At 42.0% G+C, this 20,026-nt stretch overlaps 1 protein-coding gene across 2 annotated transcripts; it reads left to right on the top strand.

Moving 5' to 3' along the window:
• The first annotated feature begins 53 nt into the window (after positions 1–53).
• abhd12 (abhydrolase domain containing 12, lysophospholipase) lies at positions 54–19,069 on the top strand. Of its 2 annotated transcripts, none has more exons than XM_083922865.1 (14): positions 54–171; positions 1,312–1,474; positions 13,079–13,200; positions 13,715–13,820; positions 14,795–14,914; positions 15,731–15,761; positions 15,858–15,903; positions 16,147–16,279; positions 16,404–16,441; positions 16,864–16,943; positions 17,031–17,113; positions 17,534–17,612; positions 17,791–17,918; positions 18,608–19,069. In XM_083922865.1, exons 2-14 carry the CDS (start codon positions 1,314–1,316, stop codon positions 18,651–18,653), a joined length of 1,173 nt encoding a protein of 390 aa, XP_083778991.1. In that variant the 5' UTR covers positions 54–171; positions 1,312–1,313; the 3' UTR covers positions 18,654–19,069. The 2 variants fall into 2 exon arrangements, with proteins under 2 accessions (XP_083778991.1, XP_083778990.1); XM_083922864.1 differs by lacking the exon at positions 54–171 and adding an exon at positions 339–513.
• Positions 19,070–20,026: the final 957 nt, after the last annotated feature.

Raw genomic sequence — 20,026 nt, 5'->3', positions numbered from 1 at the left:
GCAAAATCTGAGCGTTATGATGACGTCACAATATTACTCGACGCTCCGGCGGCCGCGATGGGACAAACTTCGAAACAGCGCAAAAGCGAGTTGTCGCTGCTGGACAACGTTTAACGCGTAAATGTAACAACAGTCATACTCTAAAAATGTTTATTCCCGACTGACTGAGAGGTAAGGGTGTTGTGTTTTATTCGTTATTATGTTTTCTGAGTGGAAACACGTATTTTATTGTTGTAACGTCGCAGTTTTTAACCTCCGCAATCTGACTTCCGGTTAGCAACAGCGCCCTCGGCTAAAAATAAACCCGTCCGACAGCTTCCACTGACGGCAGAGAAGTGTCAGCTCAGGCCGAGAGGTGTCAGCTCAGGCCGATAGACCTCCGTGTTGTTATAAAACTGTACAAAAGTGTTTTATCGTAGTTTAAACAGATTAGCTTAGCTGCTAACTTTGCTAACTAGCGCTAGTGGAGTGTTGCGTTCACGTAACCTGGGAAAGAAAAGCTGCTCTGAAATGGTAAATATCTAGTTTTTATTTTGGGACATTTGTATTTTTTGAGTTCAGCAACAGTCACTACTCGAATTACCCAACATTGAAGGTTTTACTGAAGATTAAATCAAGTAAAAATAGATTCAATGTTTGCTAGAAACAACTGGAAACCATGTTGTGTTCAGGGTCGAACCCCTGTCAGACAAGTTTGACAGTTTCTAAAATCATTACACAAGATTTAGACTTAATATTGTATATATTTCTGTTTTTCTTTTATTCTATTCACTTCAAATATTTAGCTTGTTCATACTTTTGCACATATTCATATTTCTATATTATCTGCAAATATTCATCTTCTTATACTTTTGTAAATATTCAGCTTTTTTAAATTCTCTTCAAATATTCAGCTTTTTCATACTTTTGCATATATTCAGCTTCTTGAATATTCTTTGCAAACATTACGCTTTTTTTCTGTGTAGCTTCAGCATTTTCCATAAAACGGTTTTTGTTTTGGTGCTCGTTGCTCCGATGCTCCCCAGAGGCCGTGAACGCAGCGGTGTTTCTGGCCTCTGATTGGCTGCAGCCTGGTGTTGCTGGCCTCTGATTGGCTGCAGACGGCGCTCGGTGCTGATCAGCTGCTCTCTGCGGATCTCAGTGCAGACAGAGAGCTCGAGCTGCTGGAGGCACAGCGGGGTCTCAGCTGCGTCCTCTCCCGCTCTGACCGCTCCGCCGCCCGGCCAGTTAACGGCCTCCTCCCCGCTGACAGGCCCGGTTATCCCCCGGTTAACCTCCGGTTGACGTTTGTGTTGTTTTAACCGTTTCCAGTGATGCGAAAGCGGAACACCTCAGAGGACAGCGGGACCACCGGCACTCTGCTGGACAGCGACCCGGACCTGAAGCAGCGTCCCGGCAGGGGAGCAGCGGGGCCCGCAGAGGGCGGCCGGCAGGGCCCGGGAGAGGAGGGCAGCATGGGGAAGCCGTTCAGGAGGTAAGACCCGGACCCGGACCCGGTCTGTTTATTCTTATTTACAAAACAACAACAACAACAACAACAACATGACGGAAACATCATAACGACAGAAAGGTTCAGTTTAGAAGAATATACTTTAGTTTAGTTTAAAGTTCAATAGAAATTATTATAATAAGGAATATTTCAAATATTTTTAATGCTGATACTTGTTTAGTTTAAAGTTAAATGGAAATGGATTTTAATTTTATTTATAATACATTTTATTTTATTTATTAATATTTGAATACTGATACCTGTCAAGTTTAGTTTAAAGTTTAATAGAAATGGATTTTAATAAGAAAAATAAAAAATATTTGAATGCTGATACTTCTTAAGTTTAGTTTAAAGTTTAATAGAAATGGATTTTAATTTAAAAAATATAAAATATTTTAGTACTGATGCTTGTTTAGTTTAAAGTGCAATATGAATGGATTATAATAAGTAAAATATAAAACAGTTTTCATACAGAAGTTGAGCTCATTCACTGAACTCTAGTCTGTGTTTAACTGTTATTCTACATATTTAATAAAAAATAAAAGCTTAATATATATTAACTCAAAACATAAAATTGTGAAAATATAAGAAATTAAACACAGTAAATAATTAAACACAGTAAAATAAGAAATTCTGAAAATAAAGTGAAATAAAAAATGCAATATGTAAATAAAGACAATAACTGTATCTATTTATTTATTAAGAATGGATTTAAATAAGACAAATATAAAATAATTTAATACAGAAGTCTGTTTATCTTTTATTCTACATTTATTTAATTAAAATGTAAAACTATAAAAATGTGAAACTAAAGTGAAATAAAAAAATATATACTTAATATATATATTAAAATGTACAAATAAATAAAATATAAGTAATAATACTATTATAGAAATGCATTAAAATACATATTCAATAACATAAGCACAGTCTAAAAGAATATAATATTTAGGGTAACTAATATAACTAAATCAAGTCGACCGGTGTGACTGGTTTCAGTGACTCTGGTGAGCTGGTCCGACTGGAAGCTGCAGATCCTGTACGACCTCCACTTTATATCTTTTTAAATGTAAATGTGACCGGCTTATTGTGTCAGCAATTACGCATTTTTGTGTCTTTTTGCTTAAACTTTAACGTGAAATTACAAACAAGAGGGAATAACCAAGCGTTACTCAAACGCAGTCGTTTTTATTTATATACGGACGGAAACGTGCAGTTTTAGTCTGTGACTACACTCAGTGGCCACTTTATTAGGCACCTCTGCTGCTCTACGGGATCTTCACCACGAGCGTCTCCAGGGTTTTTACAGAGAACGCAAAGATCCAGAGAGAGTTCTGTTGATGCTGAGGGCAGAGGAGAACGGACACACTGGGAGAGATGCTCCTCCTCCTCTTCTCCTCTTCTCCTCTTCCTTCTTCCTCCTTCTTCTCCTCCTACTCTTCCTCCTCGTCTTCCTCCTGCTCCTCCTCTTCTTCCTCCTCCTCCTCTTCCTCTCCTCTTGCTCCTCTTCTTCCTCCTCCTTCCTCCTCCTCTTCTTCTTCTTGTCCTCCTCCTCCTCTTCCTCCTCCTCTTCCTCCTGCTTCTCCTCTTCTTCTCCTCCTCTTCCTAATCCTCCTCTTCCTCTTCTTCCTCTTCCTTCTCCTCCTCCTCTTCTTCCTCCTCCTTCCTCCTCCTCTTCTCTTCTTCTCCTCCTCCCCCTCCTTCCTCCTCCTCTTCCTCCTACTCCTCTTCTTCCTCCCCTTCCCCCCCCTCCTCTTCCTTCCTCCTCTCCTCTTTCCTGTCTTCTTTCTCCTCCTCCTCTTCTTCCTTTTGTCCCCCTGTCCTCCTCTTCTTCTCCCCCCCTCTTCCTCATCCTCCTCTTCTTCCTCTTCTTTCTCTTCCTCCTCCTCTTCCTTTTGTCCTCCCCCCTCCTACTCTTCCTCCTATTCCTTCCTCCTCCTCTTCTTCCTTTTCAAACAGAAACGACACAAACTTTTAATGTATTTAATATTTAATGACTCTTGACTTTTCACAGTAGTTATTTATTTTTACTTTATTTGTTGTTATGCACCAAAAACATTTAAACAAGTTCAAAGTTGCGGTTAGATTAACAACGTATTTTAAACGAGCTTTTGAAAGAATATACGTTTTAATTTATAGATTCTCATGAAAATGTTAATCCTGCAAACGATCAAACACAGAAAGAACATTGTTTTATTTCTATATGTTTGAAACGTGACCTTTTAAACCCGAGCTCTCCTGTCAGGTTCAACTCTTCCCTCTTGTTCTTCTTCGTCTGTTTAATCCTCATTAGAGTCTCGCTGCAGCTTAAACTCTTGACTCAAGGTCGACCTGAACACGCGGAGCCGCCTGCTGACACAGGACACTGCTGCAAAGCATGCTGGTCAAAACGAACACCCAGATACAGTCTCCGAGCCGCTCAACACACAGTCTTCCTCTCTCTCTCGCTCTCTCCTATAACTTCATGTATTTCTGTGTAATGGCAACAACTTTTATTTTTAACGCTTCCAGTAACGAGCTGTGAACCGGCTGCAATGTTATCAAACGCCACCGACAGTGAACGTCCACTAAGGGCGCCCTCCCACTGTGCGTCCGTCCCGTGCCCCGTGCTTTAGAGTCCTTGTCCCCCCCTCCAGGCCCGTTTGTACTCACACTACCTGGGCCTCGGAGAATGCTTCTTGCTGCCTATACGTCATCACGCCGTAACACGTCACACGTCACACGCATTGATGACGTCATGGCGATGCGTGGCTTTGTTTCCAGATCTTTCCGTAGACCTCTGAGTTTTTGTGCGTCTTATCGACTGTTTTTGAATCTTTTCATCGACCAAATCTGCAGTAAACACTCCACCTCCACATCACACCAACGTGAACCTTTCACCGCCATTGTTTTAAAATGTTCCGCGCATGGTCCCTCCTTCTTTTTTCTACGTCCCAACAGGCGCACAGGAAATGACGTCAGAACCGCCGTAGGCCCTCGTGCTCGTACACGTGCGCACGCTCGTGCTCCGTACATGTGCAAACGTGCTTTACTAAAGCCCACCTCTCCCAGACGGGCCGTGGACGGCAACCGTCTCGCTCCGAGGCGCGGGATGGTTTGCACTCACACTGGTCAAAGAACTAGACTTTAGCCGTGAAACGTGCTTGGACACGGTACGGTGGACAGTGTGAGTGCGCCCTAAAAGGCTAAAGGCCCGTACACACGATACGTGGTAAAGACGCTTTTCGCCAGCCGTTCTGTTCATGTGCTATGGCGCTGCCCAAAAGTAGAGATGCGCGCTGCTCAGATTTGCCGCTGACCTTTTCAAAAATCTCCACCAATGAGATCGCAGCTTTGAGTGTGACGTTTGCGTTTCCTTGGCAACCAGAGGAGCGACATCAAACCGGTAAAAAAGATGGAGGAAGAGCTATTGTTTGTCCGAGTTTCATTAAACGTTACATTAAAGTTGTAAGAAAACGTAGAGATGAAGGTTTATCAGCATCACAGCAGGTTTGTGAAGAGGCAGTTTACGAGCTAACGGTTGTTTTAATGCTAACGTCGATATAGCCGTTTACTGGGTTTCTGAGCCCAACCTCGCGGTGAAAGCCCCTTTAGTAGACGTTTATCGTCAGTGCGCAGGTTTGATTACATGGCAGCTTGTTCAAAACGGTCTTTTCCAACTAATTAACTTGTTCTGTCGTCTTTTTGCTGCACTCCTTCTCTGTAACGCTGCTCAAACTGCAGAACGTCACTTTTAAAAGTGCTGCAGGTTGTAGATTGAAAGAGCAGCGGTAGTCAAAATTAGATCCCAGTCATATGAAGTGAAAGAACCGACAGGAAGTGACACGTCGTCGGGAGTTCAGCTCTTTAACGTGTGAGCCCAGACAGGAAGTGACCTCGCTGCTGATGTGGTTGTAAAGTTCAGGTTGCAGCTTTTTTTTGTTAGTGAAAGAAGAAGTTTGTTGGTCTGAGTCAGCGTCTAAAGAAGTCCGAAGTGTGTGTCACGGCCTCTTCTGAGGGCTGAAACTATACATTTGTAGAAGCATCAGTAGCTCAGTCCATAGGTGACTTGTGCTGTTGAGCAAGGCACCGAACCCTCAACTGCTCGGGGGCGCCGGTCACTGGCAACCCCCTCGCTCTGACATCTCTCCTTAATTGCATGTATATAGGTCCTGTTTGTGCATGTGTGTGTAACATGAAAAATAACAGAGAAATTTCCCCATTGCGGGATTAATAAAGTTCTTCTTCTTCTTCTCCTCCTTCTTTCTTCTCCTTCTTCTTCTCCTTCTCCTTCTTCTTCTCCTCCTTCTTCTTCTCCTTCTCCTTCTTCTTCTCCTCCTCTTCTTCTCCTCCTCCTTCTCCTCCTCATCCTCCTCCTCCTCCTTCTTCTTCTCCTTCTTCTTCTTCTCCTTCTCCTCCTTCTTCTCCTTCTTCTTCTCCTTCTCCTCCTTCTTCTTCTCCTTCTCCTTTTCTTCTCCTTCTCCTTCTTCTCCCTTCTCCTTCTTCTTCTTCTCCTCCTCTTCTTCGTCTCCATCTCCTTCTTCTTCTTCTCCTCCTCCTCCTTCTCCTCTTCTCCTTCTCCTCCTCCTCCTCCTCCTCCTCCTCCTCCTCCTCCTCCTCACCGTAGAGATTAGGAAATGAGGCAGAGCGGAGACATTTTATTTTGTAATTCTGCAGGAGGTTTGGAAACATTGGTGTGAAAGGTTTGTGTGTTTTTTTCTGGAAGTGAAACAGAAGTTGGAGACCAGTGAAATGAGTATTTGAGTATTTGGTGTAATGGGATTTAAATCATCTGCATGTTTGATTCGCCTGCTGCTAAAAAGTTGGCGGAGTTAGAGTTCAGCACAGAGAGCTGTTTTGCTGTTATTGTTTTTTTTTTTTATTCATATTTGACACATTAAGTGATAAAATAACAATTAACACAGGATTAAAACTGTGGAAATGTATTTTTCTTTCCCTGGAACTTTAAGAAAGGTGTAAAATAATTCTGTTGCATTCACTGACCAGCGGTTCGGTGGGAATCTGTGATTACACGCACAAAATATTCAGTTTGGTTAAGATAGTTTATTTAGTTTTTTTTAGTTTAGATAGTTTATTTTGATTATGTGAAAAAACAAAATGATCACACATTAATGTGCAGTCATAAAGAAAAGGAAAAATAAATGTACAATAGCAAAGTAAACTGAAAAGGAGTGGGAAGAAGTATAAACTTATTTTATTCCACCCCCTTTTTAATAAATATTACTGAAATATTTTGCCTTCTATCTTTATATTAATAACACTAATAATAACTTAATTAATCATTCTTCAATTACCCTTGTTCCCTATCTACCAAAGCATCATTCTGTTACAAAGATATTTATCTGAATAAAATATTATAATATATAACATACACACACGTACTGAAGATGACACACAGAGTACAATATAGCTACCTATATAAACATGTATGAATATGTAAGTATGCTTTAATATAAGTTTATTTTTAGCTGTGGCCCGTCTCAGTGTACAGTAAATTAAATACTGAACAGTTGTCGGGGCTCGTACAGGTGCTTGAAATCGTTAAAAATGTTTGAATTTGAATGTTTACAAGGTTTGAAATGTGCTTAAATTTTAAATGAAGTGCTTGAAATTAAGAAGTGAAATAATCATTATCAGTATGTATGTACGCACAGCTGTGAGGTGCTGGAAAAGCTTGAAAATGGACCTTGAAAGTGCTTGAAAGTGCTTGAATTTGACCTTTAAAAGGTGCAGGAACCCTGACGTATCGTGTTCTCGAGGGTACACAAACTAAATGTGTACTTTCTTTAAGAAGAGTAATGAAACGTGCAGTTCTGCTTTCTTAAATGCATCAAAGTGTTTGGTTTTCTAACTCTACACAGATGAGTAAAATAAATAAAGTATCTTATCTCTTATCTCAGCTCTAATGACGGCCGTGGCTGTAACCGGGTCGCTGCGGTGCGGCTCAGGTTTCCTGCTGTTTCTCTGTTGTTCGGGTGAAAACAGACGTTTGTTTCTCTGTCAGTTAAATGCTGAGGCAGCAGTTCTGATCCAATGCACCGTCATCCTCGAGGACAGAGTCACTGTAACGGAGCAGACTCGTCTCCTGGCTGCAGACAGAACGAGCGCAAGGCAGCACTCACACTAAGTGTTTATAGGCTTCACGGTTTTTAGTTTCTCAGGGGCTGAGTGAGAGAAATTCTCCGTAGAGTCCTCAGTGTTTCTCAAATCATGACTTTACTAAGCTGCACTACAGCTTTACAGGAGAGACGCTACAAACAACAGGGTCGAAAACGTTCTCTGAGAGCTTCAGCACAAATACAGTCACATCAAAGCACCTTACAGACACAAGAACATTAACGTTACAACAACAACAAACACACTACCCAATTTTAATGACCCAAGTAGATGTTATCAATGTTTTACGACCACTAAGGGCGCACTCACACTGTCCACCCGTACCGTGCCCGAGCACGTGTCACGGCTAAAGTCTAGTTCGTTTGACCAGTGTGAGTGCAACCGTACCGCGTCTAGGAGCAGCACGCTTGCCGTCCACGGCCCGTTTGGGAGAGGTGGGCTTTAGTAAAGCACGTTTGCACGTGTACGAGCACGAGGCCTGCGGCGGTTCTGAGGTCATTTCCTGTGCGCCTGTTGGGACGTAGAAAAAAGAAGGAGGGACCATGCACGGACATTTAAAACAATGGCGGTGAAAGGTTCACGTTGGTGTGATGCGGAGGTGGAGTGTTTACTGCTGATTTGGTCGATGAAAAGATTCAAAAACAGTCGACAAGACGCACAAAAACTCCAAGGTCTACGGAAAGATCTGGAAACAAAGCCACGCATCGCCATGACGTCATCAATGCGTGTGACGTGTTACGGCGTGATGACGTATAGGCAGCAAGAAGCATTCTCCGAGGCCCAGGTAGTGTGAGTACAGACGGGCCTGGAGGGGGGGACAAGGACCCTAAAGCACGGGGCACGGGACGGAGGCACAGTGGGAGTGTGCCCTTAAACTCAGAAAAACCCTAAATATCTGTACACGTGTCCAAAGAACGCCCCGAAAACCTGCATAATATGTTGAATCAGGTCATGTTCATGATAACAGTGGAAAAATACACCAAAATGACACAAAATCATTATCTCTTAAATTAATTATCTCGGGAAAACAGGAAATAAAATGTACGTGTGACCCTTTGAGGCTCCCGTACTTTACTGTCCTTGTTTCATGTTTGTTTATATTTAAAATTATAATACGTGACAATAACTCGATGTAATATCTTTAATATCCATTAAATAAAGCGCCCACATGATGGTCCTGGTCTCCACCTTCTTCTTCTTCTCCTCCGGCGGCTGAAGGAGGCTCAGTCGCTCGCTCCTCCACCTCTCTGCGGCGGCTTCACCTCTGTGTGACCTTGAGGTTGTAGCACGCAGCTTCACATTGGCTAATAATACCGCAGGCTCGCTGCCAGCTGCTGCTCAGCTTCCTACGACCGGCCGACTGGCCCGAGAGAGCGCACACACACACACACACACACACCCACACACTTAGTAATGCTGTGTGTGCGTGTGTGTGTGTGTGTGTGTGTGTGTGTGCGTGTGTGTGTGTGATGGTGCAGAGAATTAATCTCCCTGAAGTTCCTCGACTGTGGAAATTCTTGCTCTGGACTGAAGGACACGCAGCAGAACGGAGCGTTTATGAAAGCGTAGTCGCTGTAAGACTTTATTTAATCCTGTGATCTGACGTGAAGTATTAATAATTATGAATTATAGACACACACACACACACACACACACACACACACGCACACACACACACATACACACACACCACAACTCTCTTCTGTACATTCAGGAGGATCGTCACACTTCATAAAACCAGAGCTGTGAAGAAGTGTTCAGATCCTTAACTGCAGTCAAACACTGAAACTACTTTATTCTATAAGAACATTTCAAGCCCATAGTGAACACCACTCAACAGATCAAGTCCTACCCAATAAATTAAACTTATAAACACACTAACTCCATTTTTTTTTGTGTACAAATGAAGCTTTTAAGCTGAGAGACGCTGCGATCGTCTGAGCTGCACAGCTGCATTTTTCCTGTGGCCAGACAGTGGAGAGGTGTACCAACTTGCGGTGATATTGGGTGTTTGTTATTGGTTGGTGATGTGACGGCGTCCCTGACCGACTCTACCATGTTCATAGAGCCATCTCCATTAAGGCCATACCTTTTTAAAAGCTCACTTTCATTTAATCTCTACATAATGTCGACTGCAGCAGCCACATTAGCTCCTTCCGCATTTACACTGAGTGAATCCTTGAGAGGACTCCTACGTTTTCATAGATTAGGGAGCTACTTTGGCGCTTAAATGCTTTGTGACGTAAATGGTGAATGGACTTGTACTTATAAAGCACCTTTCTAATCTTCTGACTACTCAAGGCGCTTTCACAGTGTTTGTCACATTCACCCGTTCACACAGACATTCACACATTCATCTTATCTAACCATTCACACCACATTTACACACCCATGCGCAGCACAAGGAGCAATTCGGGGTTCAGTGTCTTGCCCAAGGACACTTCGACGTGCGGACCGGGGAAGCTGGGGAGCGAACCCCTGATTTCTCGAATGGAGGACGACCCACTCTACTACTGAGCCACTTTATGTTAAAAAGTTCAGAGTCCTAAAATTAGCAGTGAAGCGCCCGGTATTTTTAAGAGTTACTCGTAAAACAGCAGGTTAGGACGTACTCTGAGCCTTAAGGTGTTTTGTGAATGCGGCCCCTGTATCATGGCGCTGTGGGAAGATAGTTGGATTCTGTCCGTGGAGGAAATCCCAACACAGATTTGCAGCAGAGGTCCGCCAACTGACTCAGCATTTCTGAGGATTGTGATGACGCCAAGTGACGTGTTTCACATCACCCAGCGGACTCTCAGTGGAGACTCTCTGATGCTCCGTGTGCCTGCAAACCCCGCCCATATTGACACGACACAGAGCTGCATTTAAGTCAGCAAAAATATCTCTTTAGGAAATAAAATATTTATTACAAACCACAACATAATTATAAAATGAATATGAGAAAAAGCAAAATGATGATTCCCTTCTAATATCTGTGAATCATAGCGATATGACGGCCGACGCAGTCCCCTCTTGCTTCTTGAAAAGCTCCAAAAACCTGTTGACATCCAAGTGTTTTTAAAAGCAGGTGTGTTTCTGCTCCTTTTCTTTTGGGCATGCACCCTCCACCCTCCACCCTCTACCCTCCACCCTCCACCCTCTACCCTGCAAACTGTTTGTGTGCAACAAACGCACAGAGCCGACTGTAAACAGACGGGAGGGCGTGTGTCGCACACTGACTGAGAACATGTTCTGAATGTCTGTGTCCAAAGAATAATATCAGCACATCTCACGTGTCTTAGTTGGAAAATCCAAGCGGAATATGCCGTTTACGTGATCCGTATCAAATCCAGAATACTTAAACTTAAATAAAATCAATCGATAAAGAAACTACAAGAAACAAACAAGATACAGAAGCAGATTGATGTCGTGTGTGAACATTCGAAACATTGCTTCATCAGTGTCTGATCGTGCTTCAGTCTGTCAACAGATTCTGTTTTTGTCCCGGAGCAGATCTCTGTCCTGTACGTCCACGTCAGCATCGACTGAATAAGACAGAATAACCTTGTGTTTCTCGGAGCGTCAGCAGCGTTTTATCTCTCCGTGTCTCTTTATCTGCACTGGTCTCTATCTGTTCCTCCCTCTGGAGCATGGCGTCTCGTCTCTCTCAGTGTTTCACAACAGCAGGTCGCTGATATCGTCCCGTCCCCCCTGGACTCATGTAAAGAGCGTCTGTGACTAATGACGGGTCAGTCAGAAACTGGTGTATGGGTGCACACTTATAACAATAAAGATACGAAGGTAACGTTTAAAAAAGCTCTGCAAAAGTCAAAAATGTTTTCAAATTACAATAAAAATATGTAAAATAAATCTGCTTTAAAATTAAAAAAAGAACTGCACAGTGTTTGAAACAAAGAGGGTGAAACTGACTAAATGTGCAAAACACGGACTAAAGTCCAGGGAAATATTGACTGAATAATGTGCAAAACACTGACTAAAAAGTGCAAAATATTGACTGAATAATGTGCAAAACACGGACTAAAGACTCAAAGGTTCACAGTAAATAATCCGTGCATCATGCATTTAGACGTCTTTATTTTGAACCATCATGTTTTTGACCTCCTGACTTTTGCTTCAGTGCTTAAAATGTTCCTTCTGTGCACAGGAAGTAACGACACGATGACTCATTCTGTTGATAAGTACACATTTTTATTTTCTCTAGTCTGTCGTGTCTTTCAGCCGTACGTTTGATTAGAAAACAGGGCGATTATTGAAAGGAATGGAAGGTAAAGTTGGTCTGTACCAGCACTTTATTTCCTTGTAGCAGCCTCAACACAAGTTTACACGTTAGTCACAGAGTCTCTGCCGACAGTGAAGGTGACACTTTCTGAGCTCACGTAAATAAAACCGTTTCTGCTGTAAAAGCAGATGTGACACAGAAACACAAACTGACGAGTAAACAGCATTTTCTGATGATCTCAACCTGAATGCGCTGAGCGGAGTAAGAAACATTCTGTATCTTCGAAAATGATTTTCTTAAGAGCATTGGGGCAGTGTGCAAAAAAGTCACAAGATTCAAAATGACTAAAAAAGATTCAAAACAAACACAAAATGATGGAAAACGACTGAACATAGATTCAAATCAATCATAAAATAATGCAAAATGAGGATTGCATCTATATAAAATAATATAAAGTGAGACGAGCCCTCTGGATTAGGAGCCGTACACCAGTTCATGCTGTGGTGCGTTCAGGGTCTGACGGGCTCTGATGAATAATGGAGCAGCGGCTGGGTCGTGTTTCTGACTGCAGGTTATCAGAGCGACGCTCGGCTTACACACACCAGCAGAGGCCCAAGTGTCTCCTTTATCTTTAAAGAGATGAGTGAAGCTGCTTCAGACGGGAGACAGGAGAAAGATGAACTTTATGTTTTTATTTTTATTTCTTTATGTTTGTGCAACGATTGTTTCTCACGTCTGTTTTTAACGAGTCAGAAAGTGAACAAACCAGAATCTGATTCTGTGCTTTCCAACATTTTTAAGGGAGGAAAAGAGTGTAAATTTATTCCAAAGAAAGAAAAATATTTATATTATTTTATAAATATAACTAAAATTAACTAATATGTAACTAAACATGATGATTTAACACAGTGGTGTTTATTTACACAGCACTTTTCAGCAACCATTCATTCATTCATTCATCTTCAACCGCTTATCCCGGGGTCGGGGTCACGGGGGGCTGGAGTCGATCCCAGCTGACATCGGGCGTGAGGCGGGGTCCTCCCTGGACAGGACGCCAGTCTATCACAGGACACATAGAGACGAACAGAGACAGACAACCATTCACACCTACGGGTGATTTAGAGTCATCAACAGCAACTAGAGGATTTAAAAACTTTTAAAAAGCAGCCGTTAAAGAGACTAAAAATGTAAAAAACGTGCTAAAATAGAAGAAGATAGGTCTGTAACAGGTGTGTGTGCGTGTGTGTGTGCAGGTTGGGTCTGGTGGGGAAGCTGAAGAGGATGATGTTGTGGCTGCTGGTCGTCTACGTCTCCATCCCCTTCCTCATCAAACTCTGTCCGTCCATCCAGGCCAAACTCGTCTTCCTCAACTTCGGTGAGTGTTTGAAACTAAAGAAAGAAAAGTCTCTGAGGGCGCACTCCCACTGTGTCTCCGTCCCGTGCCCCGTGCTTTAGGGTCCTTGTCCCCCCCTCCAGGCCCGTTTGTACTCACACTACCTGGGCCTCGGAGAATACTTCTTGCTGCCTGTACGCATATATATTTCCACAGGTTTTGATTTTGTGATGTGACCGCATTTACGCATTAACTCTGACACTGCACACTTTAGGGCCCCTGGTCCTATAGAAAGGTCATGCCACGCCTGTCCGTGGTGTTTTTGTTGGTGCATTAGCATCATGAACAGGACGGCGTGTGTCTCAGTCAGCAGGTCAGAGGTCAGCAGGTCAAAGGTCAGCGGGTCAAAGGTCCTGCTGCACTAAAGACGAGTGAAACCTGAAACCTGTCTGAGTGGGCGAGACACACACGCATGAGTGATTGACAGGCTGGTGTAGCAGGAGTGTGTGAGTCAGAAAGTCATGTGACCTGTCAGTGACGCCCCTCCCCCCCACAGTGAGGATGCCCTACTTCATCGACCTGAAGAGACCTCTGGACCAGGGTCTGAACCACACACACAACTTCTACCTGGAGCCGGAGACCCAACAGAGGATCGGAGTCTGGTACGCACACACGCACGCACACAGACACGCACGCACGCACACGCACACACACACACACACACACACAGCTGGGTCTAACCTGATTACCCAGGATGCACAGTTTACACACGTGTGTCGGATACTTTTAAAGTAAAGTTGCACTTAACTTGAATATTTCTCCTTATTTACTTTTATGTGTTTTAATTTTTTCTTTTTAAGTCCTTTTTTATTTCAAGTTATTTTTGATTTATTTTTATTCATTTTAATTTTCCTTTTAATAAGTATTAACATTTTATTTTTTATTTTCAGTTACTTTGAATTTATTTAAGTTTTAACGTATTTTTGATTGTCATTAATTTTAATTTTCCTTGTAATAAGTATTTACACTTATTTATTTTTGACTACTTTAAACTTTAATTATGTTGATTTATTTTAATTAATTTTCCTTTAATTAAGTATTTACATTTTGTATTTTTTAAATTGTCAGTTTACCTTCAATTACTTTGAATTAATTAATTTTTAATGATTTTCAATTGTTTTTATAAGTATTTACATTTATTGACACTTATACTTTTATTAATTTGAATTAATTAATTTTAATTGTTTTATTTCTACTCATTTTAATTTTTAATTCGATTTAATTTTACTAATTACTATTTTTTCTAATTATTTTTTAATTTGTTGTTGATTACTTTTGATTTAATTTAATTTTTTATTATAATTATTATTTTATAATTTGTATGTATTTTTTATTATTTTATTTTGAGCTATTTAATTTATAATTTAGTATTTTATTCATTTTTAATTAATTAGTTTTGATTTATTGGAGATTATTATATTTATAATGTCACCCGGACTCTTTACATCAATGACCACAACAGGAACACATCTTGAACTCACAGTAATAATAACAATAATAATATTATTAATAGTAATAATAATAATAATAATGATGATGATGATGATGATGATGATGATGTGTTGTTGTGTTTCAGGCACACGGTTCCCGCTCAGATGTGGAGAGAAGCTCAGGGGAAACCAGGCGACTGGTTCGACTCCACGTTTAGCTCCGGCCGCTCCGTCATCCTCTATCTCCATGGAAACGCAGGGACGAGGTGACCCACTTTGAAAAATGCAACTTTGTCATTTCATACAGACTCTTTATTTATTTATTGAATTACCAGAAAACATGCTGCATCCCATCAGCCCAGTCCTAATATCCCGTATATAAATAATAACAATTTACCGCGGCTCTAAGGTGCTGGAAAAGCCTGAAAATGCACCTTTAAATGCCTGAAAAGTGCTTGAATTTGACTTTGGAAGAGGTGTCGTAGCAGTAAATGTTGTCACAGAGAGAAAACACTTAAAGTTTCATTTAATTTTGTTGTTTTTTCCCATAATACTTTTATTTTTACAGCATTAAAATACAGTCGCAGTCACAGTCAAATAGTATATAACACCATTTTACAATCCTGCATCGACACAACAAAACAAAGGGAATTAAATGACATTTAAACAAAGAAGAAAAATATAAAAAATGTATTAAATAAATAAAATAAAATAGAAACAAGTTTCTTTTGTTTTTACAAATGGCATCTTTTCAAAATGGAGTATATTTATAGCATCAGATGCATTTAAAGTACAAATAACTTCTACAACCTTGCATTTCTTGATAAATCTGTTAAATCCAAATCCATGTCTTTAAATGAAACACACACACACACACACACACACTGAGCTGCAGAGTGTGACCTTTGACCCTCAGCAGACAACAACAAGCTGCAGAAACATTTTTTTAGTTGCTTAAAAAGTCGTTTTGACTCAAAGTCCTTAAAAAACAACTCAACACACACACACACACACACACACACACACACACACACACACACACACACACACCCCTGTTTGACCCTTTGTCTGTTTCTCTGCAGAGGAGGAGACCACCGAGTTCAGCTGTACAAGGTGAGTTTGAGCTGTTTTTCACCTGTTGCAGTTGCGTCTGTTCACCTGTAGGGGGCGCGTGTGTCTCACATTCTCCTCTGTCCTGTCTTCCTTCAGGTCCTCAGTTCTTTAGGCTACCATGTAGTCACGTTCGATTACAGAGGTGAGAAATCTGCTCCATTCAGTTAACGAGAGAAGACGCTTTAATGCTGTCAGTGCAGTTAAAGGGTGTGTGTGTGTGTGTGTGTGTGTGTGTGTGTGTGTGTGTGTGTGTGTGTGTGTGTGTGTGTGTGTGTGTGTGTGTGTGTGTGTGTGTGTGTGTGTGTGTGTGTGTGTGTGTGTGTGTGTGTGTGTGTGTGTGTGTGTGTGTGTGTGTGTGTGTGTGTGTGTGTGTGTGTGTGTGTAGGCTGGGGGGATTCGGACGGCGCTCCATCAGAGGGGGGGATGACATCAGACGCTCTCTTCCTCTACGATTGGTTGAAACAGCGGCTGGACGACAAAACGCCACTTTACGTCTGGGGACACTCTCTGGGGACGGGGTAACACACACACACACACACTCTCTCTCTCTCTCTCTCTCTCTCTCTCTCTCTCTCTCGCAAAAACACACTCACACTCAATTCAGTGATTTTTATAATTAAATCTGATTGTTTTGTTTTTCAGAGTTGCCACCAACCTAGTCAGACGTCTGTGTGACAGAGGTAAGAGACACGCGCACGCACACACACACACACACACACACACACACACACACACACACACACACACACACACACACACACACACACACACACACACACACACACACCGTAGCAGCTTAAGGAGACAGAACAAAAAACGTAGATTGCAGAGACCCTGAGCATCATGTACCATCATAGGTAAAGGTGTTTGCGGTGTTCAGCGCTGTTATAACTGTTCTTAAGTCTGTTATTATTGCAGCATTTCCTATAAAAGCTTCAGCGTGATGCTAAATTATAAATACATAAAGCCTGTGTGATCTGCATCGATCACCGTGCACATGACTCAAACATTTCCACAGAGTGAAACAGACTCGAGGAGCGTGCGTCAGCGACTTTACGCTCTCTCGCCGTCAGACTTTAATATTTATTGTTTTAATTTAAAGGAAGTCCTCCTGACGCTCTGATCCTAGAGTCGCCGTTCACCAACATCAGAGAGGAAGCCAAGAGCCACCCCTTCTCCATGGTAACACACACACACACACACACACACTCGTACAGGTGGTGCAGGTGTGTGCTTGGTTGGTACTCAGTGTGTGTCTCTGTGTTCCAGGTGTACAGATACCTGCCCGGCTTTGATTGGTTCTTCCTGGACCCGATCACCGCCAACAACATCCGCTTCGCCAGCGATGAGAAGTACGTTTGATCCTGTGCTCCTACTGTTTCGTTTTTCATTACGGTTTATTTAACCAGGAATATTCCCGTTGGTGTGTTCAGAACCAGAACCAGAGATGAATGGTAAAGCAGCGTGGTCACAGAGTCCAGCGTTTTTAAAGATGACGTGTTTGCGTGCATGTACAAAATATCACCGTAGTCAATAACAGATAAAAGAACGGCTCGGATGCTTTTTTTTTTCTAGCACTAAAAGAAAAACAACATTTATTTCTATACAAAAAAAACCAAACTTTAACCTGAGTTTTTCAGTTCGGCTCAATTTGGTTTTCAAAAGACAGATTTTCCTCATGAAAAAACTGATTGGGTTTGATGTGTGATGTTACACAAACTGCGTTAATGTCCCTGAATGCAACGTTTACCTCTTGCCTTGTCTCGATTCAGTGTGAATCACATCTCCTGTCCTGTGTTGATCCTCCACGCTGAGGACGACAGTGTGGTTCCTTTCCATCTCGGCAAAAAGGTACCAGCGTTTCACACAAACAAGATGTTTTTTATACAGTGATTTGGTGGTAGTGCTTAGCCACCCCCCCCCCCCGCGACCCCGACAGGGACAAGCGGTTGAAGATGAATGAATGCTGTCTGTACTGCAGATAAATGTTGTTTTCGGGCATTAACACTGTAGCTGTTTGCTCCTGCAGCTGTACCACGCGGCCTCCCAGTCAAAGAGCCTCAGCGGTCACAAGGTCCAGTTTGTTCCTTTCCCCTCATCTCTGGCTTACAGGCACAAGTTCATCTATAGGAGCCCAGAGCTGCCAAACATCCTCAGGTATCAGCGACACGACCACAGAAAAATGATTGTTTTGAATTCCACTACATTTATCCCCCAAATGACAAAGTACAGTACAGTCTATGTATAGAAGAAGTCGTTTTAGAGTATGTGGAAATAAGTCATGATATAGTTTGTTGGAAAAAGTAGTAGATTTGTATGTGGAAAAAGTAAAAATAAAGTCAATGCATGTTGAGAAAAGTTTGACATTTTTTCCAACTTTTTTCAACGTACTTTGACTTTTTTTTACTTTTTTTCAACATACTTTGATTTTTTTTAACATACTTTGACTTTTTTTCAACATAATTTGACTGTTTTCAACATAATTTGACTGTTTTTCAACATACTTTGACTTTTGACATGTAAATGTTATGTTTCAGGCGTATTGGACGCAAAAGGAAAATCAAAGTGTTGAAAAAAAGTCAAAGTATGTTGAAAAAAGGTTTTAAAAAGTCGGTTTGTGGAAAAATAATCTTTGTATAGTATGTCGAAAAAAGTTTTTAAGAAAAGTTGTAGTATTGTATGTTGATAAAGAAGTTGTGGTATTGTTTAGACGTGTTTGTTGATACATGATCTCAGCTTTATTCATAATGAGCGGATTTTCCCCTTTGGTCTTGTTTGTTTGTTTGTTTGTTTGTTTATTTGTTCTGAATGCGACACTAACGATTATCTGTTGTGTTTTGTTGCAGCGATTTCCTCGGCACAGCTCACCAACAGACGGACGATTCAGCCTGAACACACACACACACACACACACACACACACACACTTAACGTAACACACACAAACGCACATCACTGTTTGTTTGCTGATCGGACTGAAATATTCTCGCATGAACTGAACAAACGCATCATTCCTCTTTATTCCTCTCGCACTGGCTTCACAGCGCACAGGGTTGCCACGGTGACTGTTACATTTGAGTGATTTTAACGTACTGTAGAGCGACGACGAACCAAACTGGAGAACAAGCAGAGACACGTTTTATCTTTTTAATATTTCATCAACTTGATTATTTACAATCTGTGTGATTTTAAACTTTGATCATGTCTTTTTTTTCGAAATCCGGTTTCTTTAAAAAAAAAAAAAAAGTCTTCTCAGTTTGAAGGCCTGTTATGACTTGAATAATAATTAAATATTTCTTGTTTTATGAAGCTGTGGTTGTTTTTTTTAATGGCAGGAAAAACACAAAAGTCAAAGTATGTTGAAAAAAAGTCGTCTTCTTCTTTCGTGTGTCATCATCAAACTTCCAGCTCAGTAGAATTTAGCCACATTCTCATCTCAGGTCCCACATCGAAGGGGCCGGCCTCTGAGGGTGGTTTATACAGGGGACAGGTGGTGATTATGTGCTCAGTGGTCTTTGACGCTTTGTAGCGTCCGTCCCCAGTTCCCAGGCAGTTCAGCATCGGCGAGTCCATTGCTGGCGTGGCAGGTCCTCTCCTTCAAGACCGCCTCCAGGGTCATGGATGTAACGGTTGCTCCCACTCCTGCTGCCACCAGCCATGCCTCTGTAGACAGGTCCTCAGGGATGGACCTGAGCAGCTCTTGTGCCGCCTTGTTGTACAGGTGGTGGGACTTCAGTCTATGAGGAGGCAGTGCTGTTGTGGTGGTATTGTGCAGAATAAGCCAGTTGTGTCTTTGGGCTTTCCTTGCAAGAGCACGGGTAGCAGCCTCTCATCGGAGGCCGGCCAGGGCAATTCCCGCTAGTGTTGACAGATGGGACACAGGGGCAGGTTTCAGGCAGCCGGTTATGGCCTGAAGGGCGGTGTTTATGGCAGTGTCGACTTTCCTGGCGTGTGGGCTTCTGCACCAGGCTGGGGCACAGTTGCCCCCCAGCTAGTACCAGCGAGACGTCGAATGAGAACGACCCTTGATGACACTTTGGCCGTCACTTCTTCAAGGTGTTGTTTGAATGATAGAGATCTATCCAGGCGTACGCCAAGGTACCGCGGGGCTTGCTGGAACTCAAGGCGCTTGTTGTTAACGAATATGTCCAGTTCCCCGTCTGGCTTCACTGTTGTTCAGGTGGTCAGCTGCTGAAACTGTCTTGCCGATGCTGAGTATGTTGCAAAAGAGTCAAAGTATGTAGAAAAAGAGTTAAAAATGTTCTT

The sequence above is a fragment of the Echiichthys vipera genome (assembly GCF_963691815.1).
Source record: "Echiichthys vipera genome assembly, chromosome: 11".
In the NCBI taxonomy this organism is placed as follows: domain Eukaryota; kingdom Metazoa; phylum Chordata; class Actinopteri; order Perciformes; family Trachinidae; genus Echiichthys; species Echiichthys vipera.
The sequence above is the reverse complement of the archived record's forward strand: the minus strand, read 5'-3'. Positions and strand labels throughout refer to the sequence as shown.